This window comes from Achroia grisella, unplaced genomic scaffold (assembly GCF_030625045.1).
Source record: "Achroia grisella isolate CSIRO2021 unplaced genomic scaffold, CSIRO_AGI_Agris_v1 utg487, whole genome shotgun sequence".
Classification (NCBI taxonomy): domain Eukaryota; kingdom Metazoa; phylum Arthropoda; class Insecta; order Lepidoptera; family Pyralidae; genus Achroia; species Achroia grisella.
In genome coordinates, this window is record NW_026712891.1 from 4,289,344 (window position 1) to 4,303,747 (window position 14,404).

Genomic DNA, 14,404 nt, shown 5'->3' on the forward strand with positions numbered 1-14,404 from the left:
TAAAATTAAAATTTTGTATAATAGTATCAGCCGAAAACTTATCTCAAATTCCCATCAAAGTCCATTCAAATTCTAACTCATATATTTAGTTATAGAATTTTAAAAGACTACTTCATCTTTAAACTGAAATTTCAACAATATTCAACTAGTAAAACACAGTTTACAGCGCTTCTAATAAGAGAGTGAATTACAATTGACAAACTTATTATAATAGAAGACTAGTATCAAGACTTAAAATCGATCTAGAAAATTATAACGTCCGAATTTAATATTAGAAGTGATCTAAAAATTGATTTAACATTTTGATGTAACATTTTCAGTAATTTTTTACCACAAATGTTAAGTAACCTTACGTAGGTTAGAGAGGTAAAATTTTTACCTTTAGTTCTTATACATTGATCTAAGAAATCAAATCTCGCCTACGTATTTTTCGAATAGAGTGTTTTTCCCTGTAGATCAAAAGTAAAGAAACCAATACATTTAAACATTTATTTTCATAGTTTTTGCATTATTTCTTAGTTGTGTGATATCACTAATGTATTTATATAAAGTACAGGTTTATCGAGACTCATATATACAAATAAACAAATCAAAGTGAGATCCTACTTTGCATGAACGAGTTCTTAATTTGGGTATGTGAAATAAAAAGTTACTCCTCGGCCGTTTCCTTCACTATAACTAGATATCTAAAACATTGTTAGTCGAGGGTCGTACAATTAATTACACATGTCGCCGTGCCGATAAGTTTACGATGTTTTTCAACTAGAAAAGGCGAGAAAAGGTATAAAATATTGTTACATAGACATTTATTACGTGGAGCTGAAAGCTAGGATAAAGTTGACAAAGAATTAAGTACTCACCGACTTTAACACCTTCAATATATAAGAAGTAACAATTCAACAGTAAGTAACAGTTTTAGGGCGGTATATAATGTTATCCTTTTCGTAATGGTAATCAAAACAGATGGTATTACTATCGAATAAATAATAAAACCACTAGGTATTAAAGTTACGTATTTGAATTATGAGAAAATATCTTTTGTTCGTTTTTTTAATTGCTTTCATTGATTTTTATGTATGATCTGCATATTTCCACAACATGCTCTGGAGGAAATTAATCTTCTGCTTGCCTATTATTATTCCAAACTGTAATCCCAGATATTGACATTTCGCTGAATAGAGATACTGTAATACAACATGTCTCCCCACCTTCTGGAGAATTTAATTTGCAATAGGTATTTCAAATACCAAAGAGCCATTTATAAATATTTATTGAAAATTATACCTACGACTAATTTTCTCCTCAATCGTTTTTACATTGAATGGCTAATTGAAAAGACCCCAACATATTTTTCATTTCATAGATTACAGCGCTCATTACCACTACCTTTGAAGTCATTCACCAGTACTACACCGTTTCTATTATGTTTCGAATTGTAAGACGTCTCAGTGATTACGTTCAATGGACCTTTTTTATCGATACATTGCCTTTAGTAAGTACTCTAATATCGTACTCAAATGTATCATTTAGCTTTTAACTCATCATTCGGACTATGTATATGTGGTGGGAATGTGTGTTTGGCCAGCCAATAACCAAGCGGTGCCTCAATGGCTTCTATTGATGTTGGTGAGATAGGATAGAGAAATTACTGGAAACAAAAGCATAACATCACAGTCCTCCAGATTAGAAACACATGAGCTATATCATGGCCGTCACATGATGACGTAATATGCAAAACACTTTTCATGTGACTACATGGTTTGTAAATTATTCAAAATTTTGTTTAAAATTTCCAATTTCTCCACTAAGGTATTTTATTATTTTCTATGAATACTGCTATCAAATTATGCATCCTGAATCCGAAGCATGGTCGTCCAGATACTACATTCAATTAATTTTATTCACAAGTTTAGAAATAATATAACGGTATTATTATCATTGATAATTATTAATTAAGTCACCACCAGCCAATAAGGGCACCGGATGTTTCACAATTTAAACTCGGGTCGACCTTTTAGCATCACTTAACAAACTTCCTTTGGTTTCTCAGATAACCGTCGACCCTTAGGAGATGTTATTAGGCACCTCCTGCCTCTTTCAACAAACCTGTTCGACACAAAATGCTTTTAGCAACGGAAGTTGCCTAAATAGTATCAATTTAGAACATAAATAAGTATTTAGATCAATTTCAGGTTAATAATGAATATGACTATATTTTTAATTACTATATCATTTTGTACTACCTTTACTATTCTTTCTTACACTCGTCGTGGGTTCAAATTTAACCGAGACAAAAATTAGATGTTAATTTATATTCGGAATTCTAGCTATTCCCGCAACGTCATGCGCGTATAATTTAACTTTGTTTTTCTAAAATAGAATAATTTTTCTAAAATAAAAGTAACCTAAGTTACTCCTTAATACATCAGCTACCTGCCAAAGAAAGTCCCGTGAAAATAGGTGCCGTTATTTCGAAGATTAGCCTGAACAAACAGACAGACAGACAAAAACTTTTATTTTGACGTATATACCATATATATTCATATGCAAGTAGTAAAAATAGGTTATTTCAATATTACAAACAGACATTCCAATTTTATTTATATGTATAGATTGATATGCAAGTAGTAAAAAAAGGTTATTTCAATATTACAAACAGACAGTCCAATTTTTTTATATGTATAGATTGACTGTCCGTTGAAAAGGAAGCATTGATATTTAAATCAAAAAAAATATTTGAGAGACGGCGATAGACTCGCCCCTGTTTTTTGAGACTGGTTGCATTTTATTTATTTATTTTATTTATACTCTTTATTGCACCAATTACAGAACAAAAACAAAAGAACAATTAAAATGGAAAATATACACTGATACAAAAGGCGGTCTTATCGCTAAGCAATCTCTTCCAGACTACCTTTAGGTGGATAGAGAAATAAAAATAAGAATAAGAACAGGCATATCAAGTGTTGTGGTCACTATAACATTGATAGTTGGAAATGCCTCTGCCTACCCCATCTGGTGATAGCGTTCATGATGGTACGTTTAATTAATATTCTAACTAATAGTTTCGAAAGATCAGTTCGCGATTTATTATTAATGATACAGCACTCCTCTACGGATGTAGAAATAGTATATAGTTTCAATTTATCGGTACTATCTCGGCAACCGACGGGATACCTATAATTTATAGACATCCTTGCATTGATTTACCGAATGTTTAATAATTTAGATTAAGACTACAACTCGTTACAAAAAATAATATCTGATATAATGTGATATTATTTTTTGTAACGCGTTGAAATTTGACAAATATTAAATAATATAAGTGTTTATATAAATGTCGGATAATAGTGAACATCGTTAGGAAATGGAGAGAAATTCGTTTGAGTCCTTTATCTTTTACGTCTTTCCTGTTTACCTTTATTTTTTGTAATTATGACAAATAAGATGAATGCCCACGTGACGATAAGTGGTCACCATCGCCTATTTGCTATTTGAAGCCCGATTTATCGGATCCATATTAATAACAGTAGATTTTTATTCCAGAGGGAAATTATAAACTACATGTTATATGATTCAAGTCTAGAACTGAATGCATAATTTTACAGAAAGCCATGGTTTTTTTATATTTAATTTTTTATACAATTAATAATATGTAAATACATCTAATAAGCTGTTTTTTGTAATTACTTGTTTCGTGTTTCATGACTTGACGAATTGCATGCATGTGACGAATTATGGAAGCGTTCATAATATGATTCAGTATATGTATGGATATAATTTTACCATCCATTTTAGTCATCTTCTTGTTCTAAATGACATTTATTATTACTGTCAACTGTAAAAATAAATATTAATGAGTTATTACTTACTGTGCTCGCATTCATGTACCGATAACAAACAAAATAAATAATAATTACTAATGTGCATGTGAACAATGATAGGTATGTCATATTTGAAATATGCTTAATACCTACTTTAAATTTAGCATTACGTAAATACACATGGTGTGACGGATGTTTACATTGTATTATCCTGATTAACTATAGATACCTACTAAAATGATATGTTCACAGGTACAGTCAACGTTAAAAATGTAGTAAGTAACATGTATATAAAAATTTTGTATATTACTACATTGCTGTAATCTATTAAGCAATATATTAACAATTCACATTTTATATTATTATTGTATAAGGTTGAATAGTTTACTATAATGTATTCATCTGAAATGTTTAAAATAGATCCACAAAATGAGCACTCTGTTTACATATCGTTAGTGTAGATTTGTATGTAAGATATGATTGTGAATATATAGATCATTGCCTAATAAGATATTAGCTTCATAAGCCGAGCATAGTCAGTTGCCTGACTTTTAGTATACAGCTTGAGAAAAAAGAGTTGATTTTGGAGGAAAAGTAGGCATAGTTACTAGCGAAAAATATTGAAATATTTTAAAATGAAATAACCTTGAACAACTTCAGCATCGCAAAATTAGACTAAATACTACGCTCACCACTTCGCCGGATTTCATCAACTTCCGGACTTGCTACGTATTTGTTTTACATTTCACTTATAACTAATATAAGTGCATACAATATTGAACAAGAGTCATTCTTAAGGACTTTACTTAATCTCGATTGTACTGTATGTAATAAACAACTGATAGATATACCCACTTAAATTACATAATTAGTTTTTGTAGATACACAATTATACGAAAAGCACTCAAGCCAATACAAACTCTAATGCTAAAAAAACATCGTCTGCAAGGACATCTCCATTGTCCATTTAAGGAATGTAATATTATAAGGTTTTCCTTAAATAATACGAATGTTTATTTGAGAGAATTTATCCATAACATCGAATGTATCAATTTAGATAATTAAAGTAGCAAATGTTTATCAATGCATTATGATTTTGTTATTTCAACTTTCAGTTTATGTAAGTTTCCAAAAAATGATGTAGTTATTAATATATTTTAAAAATAAGAGCATATTTTCCCTTATAGTAAATTACACATATTAAAAATATCAGAAATTAGATATTTTTAATATCTGTAATTTACTATTCTAGGGTAATAGGAAAGTTATCCGATCCTGGACCCTTTCGAGCATTAGCAAGTTTTTCAAAATATTATTACTATTAATGCAGTTATTTATAGAAGATATTTTAAAGAATGATACCGTATATTATAAACTGTTATTTTATATTTTCATTTTCCTTCAGAGGTATTTACTTTTCAACTTGTATATGACACGTTTCTATAACTGCATTAACATTGAAATAATAATAAATTTGTAGTCAATTTATGAGCTCCCAATTTCTACGATTATAGTAAATCCAATCAAAATGTACAATTGTGAATAAACGTGTAATAGTTAAAAACATAGTTGTTTATTTTACAAAATTTCTATTTTAAGAGTTAATGTATTTTTATTTTTTATGAAATGTGCATACATATGTAGAGTTTAATTTAATCTGTTCATCTATACTAGGTGCGGCGTCTCGGTCTCGGCGGTAGCGGCCCCCAGCCAACCTTCGACCTGACCGACCCTTACTGCAACAACGTATCCTATGACTATGTGCCCATGCACGATCCACACCTCGCGCATCATTTCGCACAGAAAACAACCAGAAATAGAATGAAATTCCTCGGCTTTTGCACTAAAGATGGTAGAGCTGTTTGCTCTTTGAAGGAATTCAATCAGTACAGAAAATATTTATATAATCAGTTTATGGATAGAATACATCAGGAAATGAAGCGCTTGGTATGTTAAATACTAATAAATATTGTTATTATTATTTACATATCTTTTTTTTAATAATGAAAATTTAATATCACTTTATTTAGGATACACGTTGCATCTAAGAGCAGCTGAAACTACTTATAAAATACACGCTGATTTTTGTAATTATTTAACATAACGTTTAATTTTTATTTCTAAGTTTTAATTTAATAATATTTTATAAAAAAAAATATTAATTTTAATAAAAAAAACCGGTCGCACTGGTCCTATTTAATATATTATTTGAGAGCATGTCATGTTACCCCTGTGACCCCTGTGATACCTACCACTTATGCGTCGCTAGGTCAGAGGCCAAGAGACCGTATGGAAGACACCTTATCCTGTAATTTCACTGCCTAGCCTCACACTACAACCGAAACTCAACTTACAAAGCAAACTTGACAGATGAAATAGGTGAAATTGGGGTACTCAAATAGACGACATTTTACAGTCTACCTCAGGTGTATAATTAATAACCATGTCATGAAAGGATGAACGAGCGAGAGACGACTTGACCCTAAAGCGAGTAGATGCGGACGTGGCTCGCAGGCTTCATACATTCGCAAAAGCTGAGAAATCTAGAGAACATCTTGAGAAGGTGGCGCAAGAACATGCTGATGAGTGGGCAGAGAAAAGGAGACTGTGAGTTATACGTTTTCAATAAAAATAATCTCGAGCCTATAAAATAAAACAAAAGTGCGAAACCAGAGTGGAAATAATAAAAAAAATAACACGATCAGGACAGGCTCTAATTTAGCTAAGATAATCATGTAAAATATAAAAAAACTATCCAAATGAAATTCTTTCCATTTTTATGGCATATTACTTGAACTCAATCACTTAGATTAGAAGTACCTTCTTTAGATATAATATATTTAAAGTTATATAATTATCTGTGAAAAACTGAATATGTTATTATGGTTATACGTTAAACAAATTTAAACTTTAAACGTCGAGCCATTAAATAAGTATCAACAGAATTTAATTAGAATTGACATAAATACATCTAAAACACTATCGTATTGGAAACCTTCTGCGTTTTATCTCAGTTGAAAACCGTATATATTTGAGCGCAATTTCAGATACGTTACATATGTATTAATCGACTTCAGCCATGAGTCCATGTCTGTCCTTTATAGCCTCAAGGGATAAATCAATCGGTATTAAATGGGCTCCACGATCTTTGTTGTCAAGTGATTATGTAGCTAAGTGGGTCACATTAATTCCAAGTTCGATTCTCAGCTGTAGAGAAATTTTTTGTCATTTAATGTTAATGTATGATATAGTCTCAAAAATTTCATCCTAATGGAACTCATATGGATTAGTAGTAACGTTACTTTTTGTAATTTTTAAGAAAGTTGATAATTTATTAGCTAATCCTTCTCGTATTGATTTAAACAAGGCTACTTACTACTATCCATTCTAGTATTATATATGCGAAAGTGTATCTTTCAAGTTTAAACCACTGCTTGAGTCTTATTGAAATTTTACATACTAGTCATGTCACAAAGACGAAATTTGTTAAAAAGCAGAAGAATTCGCAAGTAGCAGCTAATGCTAAACATCATATAGCAGACATCAGTTAATGGAAGAGGTAGGTAGAAATATATAATGTATATTTATAACACATAAACACGTATCAGTTAATTGCAAGGTAATGCTGACTAGGTTTTTACCACACACGTAATATATTATATCGGAGGTCAGTTTTTAGAATACTTTGTGTTCTGCTAAATAAATTTCCTTATCCCTATGATCCGACAAATGCAGATACCTTTTCTATTCATGCCGACGGTACAATTAATCTTATATAACAAAAGTGTGGACCTTTCAGTTAATCCTCTTTAGAGTCAGGTATTTAAAGTATAGTAGCTATTGCTAAGATGTTTATAAAAATTGGTGGAAGCAAATTCATTTCGCAACATTATATAAATTATTCACTGAGCTATACATTGTTAGAAATGGGAACTAATATTTCTATTATTAATAATAAACTCACTGAAACTCACTCAACGAAATAACAAAATTCACTGTAACGTCTATGATTCAGATATGTTATGCGCTGACATCCCTGCCTGAAAACTAAGCTGCCTTATTTTATTGCCATACATCATAATCCGTTCCTTATAGATCTTGTGACTTGTTACATGATGATTTTAGAATTTGCGAGTTACATTGATATGGCATACCGTATGCAAATTCTGTAACATGAGCTAAGCCATCTCTTATTGCCCTAATTCATAAGGATTTTATAACTACCCAGTCGGAATAAGGCCAAGAGAAACAGGCTTTAGGAGTACGTGAGTTGAGAACGAACTGATTAATGGGGACACTTTGTTTTCATTATTTCTAACGCGACGCCTTCACTCCCTGTTGCTACGCAAACCATTCGTAATTTACTATTAACATTTACTGCTCAGGCTCAGGTACACCAGCGTAATTGCCAGTTAAAAGAAATAAAAATAAAGTATGTATTAAACGGCTTATTGTTATTGTATGTTTCCTCTCCCAGAGGAAATTATCTTTCATTTTTCTTCAACAAACATAATAGTTAATGTTTCATTCCATCTATTACTACCCTGATTTAGGCGTTAAAATCATTTGGACTCTAGTCGACAGCAAATCTTATTGTCATTTTATGTAATTTCTTGCTCTTAGTCTCTGGTAATACAAAAACATCGATTAAGTATCTTAATCCAGCAGTAGATAGAAAGTATGCTCTCAGCCTCTTTTAAATTTAAAAACTTAGAGCAAAACAGCAGTGGTGCAAATTCTTTGGGTTATATAGGTATTTTCTTACAGCTTATTGTGTAGAAAACCGTCATGATTATGTTATGATCATCCATAAACAGGAGCATGCGAATTCCAGAACACGCTCAATGAAGAATGTTAACTAATTTTGAATATCAGCTCTCCATATTCTCTGGCCAAAATAAAAAATATAAGTGAAAGAATTACTTCAATACGTCAATTAGTTTCTGATTTATAGAAGTAAACGTGCGATGCGGACTCGTGTGACGGTGTGACGTCATAGTACAACACTCGCTCAGTCCGCTCGCGCTCTCAGCACGGAGTCGCCTTACGTTTCACTAGAAATTATAAATACCCTCAAAAATAACCAAACCAAATACTAGGAAATCATGTGTTGTGCCGAAACGTACAAATACAACCACCAAAGTAATAGTTATTTTTATTATAACCACAAAAAATCCAACAAATTTGATAATAGTCGTTGCGTCCTCTCTTCGACGATGTAGCCACATTAAAAATGCTATAGTACGTTTACAGCCTCTGTTTGCGGCACAATCTTCGCAAGTTACATTTAAAACTTCGTAGTCCTTTTCATTACAATCTAAACTGCAACGATAATGTGTTGTAGGGACGCGGTGTTCGCGCGTGATTCTGCATTTAACCGTACAAACATCACTTGCTCTTTTTACTTGTATGTAACCGATAGCATCATCACCAAAGCCGTCTCTTCGGCAAGAGACGGCAGATCGGCATCTGGAATAAGTTACAAATAAAAATAAAACTGCCTATTAATAAGACAAATAAAAATTAAAAAAGGTTTAGTACATCTGTTCAACCTACATTTGCAATAAATCAATATATGTGTTTAGTTAAATTTACTAAAAGCGGTGCCTATATTCACATATGTACATACGTACCTATAGACATAAAACTCTAACACACATTTGTTCTCTATAACGTAAAATTTAAAAGGTTTAGTACTTCTGCCTATTTGAGTTACAATACTTGCAATACGATATCAGTTGGGTATTTTTTTTAACAAAACACTTTAAAACAGATAAATAATTTCCTAAATAGTAAGAAAAGTTAACTTACTTTTTTATTCCTCGCATTTCGGCGGTAACGAAATCACTAGGTATTTGTTGATAAATAATGGGCAACCATTAGTGTGCATCTATTTTAGGCAGATCATCCGATTGCCCTTTTTCGATGCCTTTATCCATTTCATTATGAAAATAAAACAAAATACTACACAAACTCGGCGACTCGTTACTAAGCGGAGCGGACCGTTGTAAAATGACGTCACATGTCACGTGACTGTTAGCGGGACTCGAAATTTATCGTATATTTAAATGCCTATAAAATCGAAACTAATAGGTATTTTTGACTAAAACAAAAACTAATATATTTGTATATATACAAGCTTTATTATACAAAACTTTCAACCGATTTGGCATACCTATTGACATTCTTCATTGCAGTTCACGCATGAGAAGAGAAAACTAAGATGTTTCACCTTGCTTTGAGATATTGCACCAGAAAATAACCCTTTCCTTCATATGAAAGCCTTACTTGTTCACACATTCAAAAGTTCATTAAACGGTATTAAACATACTGAACATTTCTAAAGGGATCAAACTGCTTCCAACTTAACAAAACAAGTTACGAAGTTATCCAATCAAATGTTGGGAATTTGTTTTTGAGGATACCTGATAATTTTGTCACTACGATTTTCTATTAATATGAACAATAAACTTTATTTACTCGTACGAAAAAAAAAATTTGGTACGTAATTTTGTTTATTGAAAGGTTATGTCAGAATCCTATAGCTAATCTTAAAAATAAATAATGTTAACAAATTGTCTTGAAAATTAATTAGCGTAGAATTTCCTGAAATTCCATCTCAGCTAAAACAGTTGAACTAGATAGTAGGATTAAAGAATAACCTATAACCTGTAAAACTGCTCTACTTTGTAGCTAAAATATATTACACGAATAAATGTTTGGGCTATATATTCATTTAAGTGTTTAGTCTTTCATGTGAAAAGACAAAACAATATATTATATAATTAACGATTACGTAAAATAAACGTAACAACAAATAATCGTAATGGAAACTAGACCGTTTTAATGATATTCTGTATTTCGAACAAAATAGTCGACACTACACATAGCTAATTATAGACTCAAACGTCGTAAAAAAGAGACCAAATTGTGTCACCTCCAGTATTTTCAGCTATCTTTCTGGCTGCAGATCGCGAACGATGGCTTTAATGGATGGCATTGGAAAATATCGATAGGATTTCTGTGATGAATAAGATACGATACATTATATTAAAACGACATCAGTAACGTGGCGTGTCGAATATCTATTTATTTTTAAATTATTAATTTTATTCATAGATACTGTAATGATGCAACTGTCACGCGCTCCAGTCTAACTTGCTAACCTAGCTGGTGCATTTGCATAACCCATTTAGTTTCGCCATTCATAGCGACTCCTTCATTCCATAGAACGCCTTACACTATGCAGAGCACCATTAGTTCGAATTTTAATTGCGTAAACATCGCACAGAATTTAAAGTTGTTTAAAGTTATTCAAGAGATACCGAGAATAGAAACTTGTATACAATATTAGACGTAGAACTAAAACTTTCTACATTGGACAGGAAAAGTATGATGAAAATTAGTTGATGACTATATAAACAGGTATATAGGTATACTACTGTTAAAAGGTCTATAACCATATATATGGAGATGAAGGAAGATGATTCCTAAAGAATGTGTTACCAGGGTTGATAAAATCTGCGTATAGCCGACTTATGTACTAACCTATACAACATATAGTACATAAATATGTTGTAATGCTAAGAGCACGTAAACAGAAAACCGACTGAATACGTAGGGAATTTAGCACTACAACTTACCATCCCCGCTCGAAAATCTAGAGACAGACCAAGAAGACGATGTACAGAGATTTGTTAGCAAGGGTACATGTTACAGTACGAGATCTTTAAAGATGACATCCAAGACATAGTATAATTGAATAGTAAAATAAGCTGATTGCACTGCCGTCGTGTGGGTTATATAATAATAATAATTCTTTATTTCTCACATATTTTATATTCTTAATTTCTGTTGATATAACTAAGAAATAAGAGAGAAATATATACATAAAATTGAAAACCATAACCTTACATTTTATTTTCAATAAGTAGTCCCTGAAACCTAACCCACGCATCCCAAACAAAGCTATCAAGAACGCGTTTTCCTTTTTAAAGTAATACGAAAGAAATGCGCTAAACTACCATAAGTTTTATTTTATTTTTCTCTAGGTATTTCTTTCAAATAAAAGTATAGAAGTCATAAGATCCAATAGGTGTAAGTTGTCATTTTACGGCGTCGATTTAGCACACTGCCTTACTTCTGATGGTCTTGGGTTCGATTCCTCGCACGGCACAAACATTTGTATTCATGCGTATGATTGTTTGTATCGGTCTTACGAAAAAAATATCTATGTATTTGTATCAGTTATCTATAGTTCCCATAACACAAGCTTTAGCTAGCTTAACTTGTAAGTAAGTAAGTAAGTCATTTATTCGCTTGTGTCTAGATGGCGCTGTGTGAATTGTCCTAAGATTATTATTATGAACTTTACCATACACGAAGTACAATATCGTATATATCCATTTAGTAATAACTCCATTTTATAACATTACATCTGGAAATTATTATAAATCGTCATAAGTAGAAAATATTTAACTCGCAAGTCGGTTTCCACCATTTGATTTTGGCACATATGGCGTACGTACATTTTCCTTATTTGACTCTCCGATATTTGCATACATAATATAGTTTCAATTTCTGTAACATCCAAATATTATTTTATAACATGCCAACTGTTACTTTTTCCGTTTATAATCGAATATGAATATATGTGGATTTAAAAGGCCTCGGTGATATTGTCATTAAACACACCGCCTTACTTGCAATGATCACAGGTTCAATTTCCGCAAGATTACATTTGTATCTGATCTGGGTTTTTTACATGTATTCATGTATGTATAAAAAAAAAATTCAGTTTTTTTTGGTTTTTTCAGTTGGCAGTATAATATTTATAACCTAATAAAAGATAGAGCCTATTAACTTTTTACTAGGTACTCTATTAAAAAAAAAGTATTTATATCGTGATATATAGTTATTTAGTACTCTAATATATAGCTTGTAATTTGAGAACTAAAAAACTGATAGCTACTTAGCATGGCACTAGATGGCGCTGTTGTTACGCAGATTAAATTATCCTGGGTTATAATTATTATTTAATAAAATATAATGGCATATGTAAGTAGTACAACTTAACCTCTATCGTATTATACGAAAAGAAACCGTGCGCAGAATTTTCATGTGGCAAAAGATTTCACGTATATCAAAGGTCCCGCAAGGCGTCTTAATTAAAAGAACCTCTCGGCGAGTCTCCGTGTAGGTTCACATACAAATCCTGTACTGAATATAACAAGCTAGGGGTGGTTCTAAAAATAAAGGCTTCAAAAGACTAATAAATGGATTATAAGTCCTTTACATTACGCCTTACATTATAAATTGCTAAGATAAGTGTATAAATCAAATACTAAATATTAATATTAATTTAGCTGCAGAATTTAGTATATAAATACAATAAAGAGTGAAGGTTTTCCACGAATTATGGGAAACATGGGTTAATCTTATTTAATGCATTCCATAATTTCAATTGCTATCAAAACGTTGATAGCTATTGAAATTATGGAACGCAAAGCTTCTTAAAAACTATTATATGATCAATATTAATGACCTTGTCAAAGAAACATTACTGAATTATTATTATAATTTATTTTAACTAAATTATAATAATCGCCATTACTAGCAGCCCTAAAGCAGTTCTTTTAAGTTTAACATGTATTAGGTAAAGGTTTTACTTTGAAGATTTCAGTTTTAATGACAGTTCCTGTAAATAATTAATACAGTAAAACTTCAAAAAGCCGTAATAAGTAGAAGATAAAAATATAATTGTTTTATAGGACTTTCGGCAACGTTAACTACATAAGTAATTATATTCTTAAAAGTAAATAAGAGTTAAAAAACAATTTGTAATTGTTTTTTTTATATATTTTTATATACTGCAATGCCGAAACTCACATGATAGTAGAGATTAGAAAATATCATTAGACAATAATCTTATCTATATATCTATTAAAGATATCACATAGTTTATAGTTTTTAAATTTTTCTCAGTGAGGTATATTGCCAAATAATAAATATAAATGTCAGCTGTATTTCAATAATTAATTTGTAAAATTAAGTATTATATTTCTATACCGAAATTTTTACTGTGATTATCTTTTTTATAAAATACTATATTTTGATGCAGCAACTCGTAACCAGAATGTTTATAACAGAGTTTATATAGTTGTATATAATTGCACATTATATAAAATGATAAACACGTGAAAAAAGTTTAAAAATGATAAATTATATAGTGCCAGGGAACAAGAAAAGAAGATTCAGGCTAGAATGCAGTATTTAGCAGAGTTCAACGAAAAACAACGCAAAGAAAGGGCTTCACGTGCTCACGAGAAACAGAATAGAATTAAGCAAAGAGTGCAAGCAGCAGCCGAGATGGAACTACGAAGGAAAATCACCATGGTCCGGCAGTGGAGAACGAACGAGAGAAAAAGATTGAGCAGGCTAAAGCACGAGAGAGAAGCAAAACAAAAACGATTAGAGGAAGAGGTAAGCTCTTTTTAACGAATTTCTAAAGAGATGAGAGTGTGTGTAGTGTGTGCATTTATCTAAGTTGAGATAGTAAATCGCTAGTGTTTACTACCCCG

The 14,404-nt window shown here is 31.2% G+C and overlaps 1 protein-coding gene across 1 annotated transcript in view; it reads left to right on the forward strand.

The window, feature by feature from the left end:
- The window catches only part of LOC131845976 (uncharacterized), a 29,724-nt gene that overhangs the window by 3,431 nt on the left and 11,889 nt on the right, over window positions 1-14,404 (forward strand). The window contains exons 2-4 of the mRNA XM_059195156.1: window positions 5,499-5,771; window positions 6,280-6,431; window positions 14,054-14,306. Coding sequence (XP_059051139.1) covers window positions 5,499-5,771; window positions 6,280-6,431; window positions 14,054-14,306 — 678 coding nt within the window. The remainder of the gene's footprint in view (window positions 1-5,498; window positions 5,772-6,279; window positions 6,432-14,053; window positions 14,307-14,404) is intronic.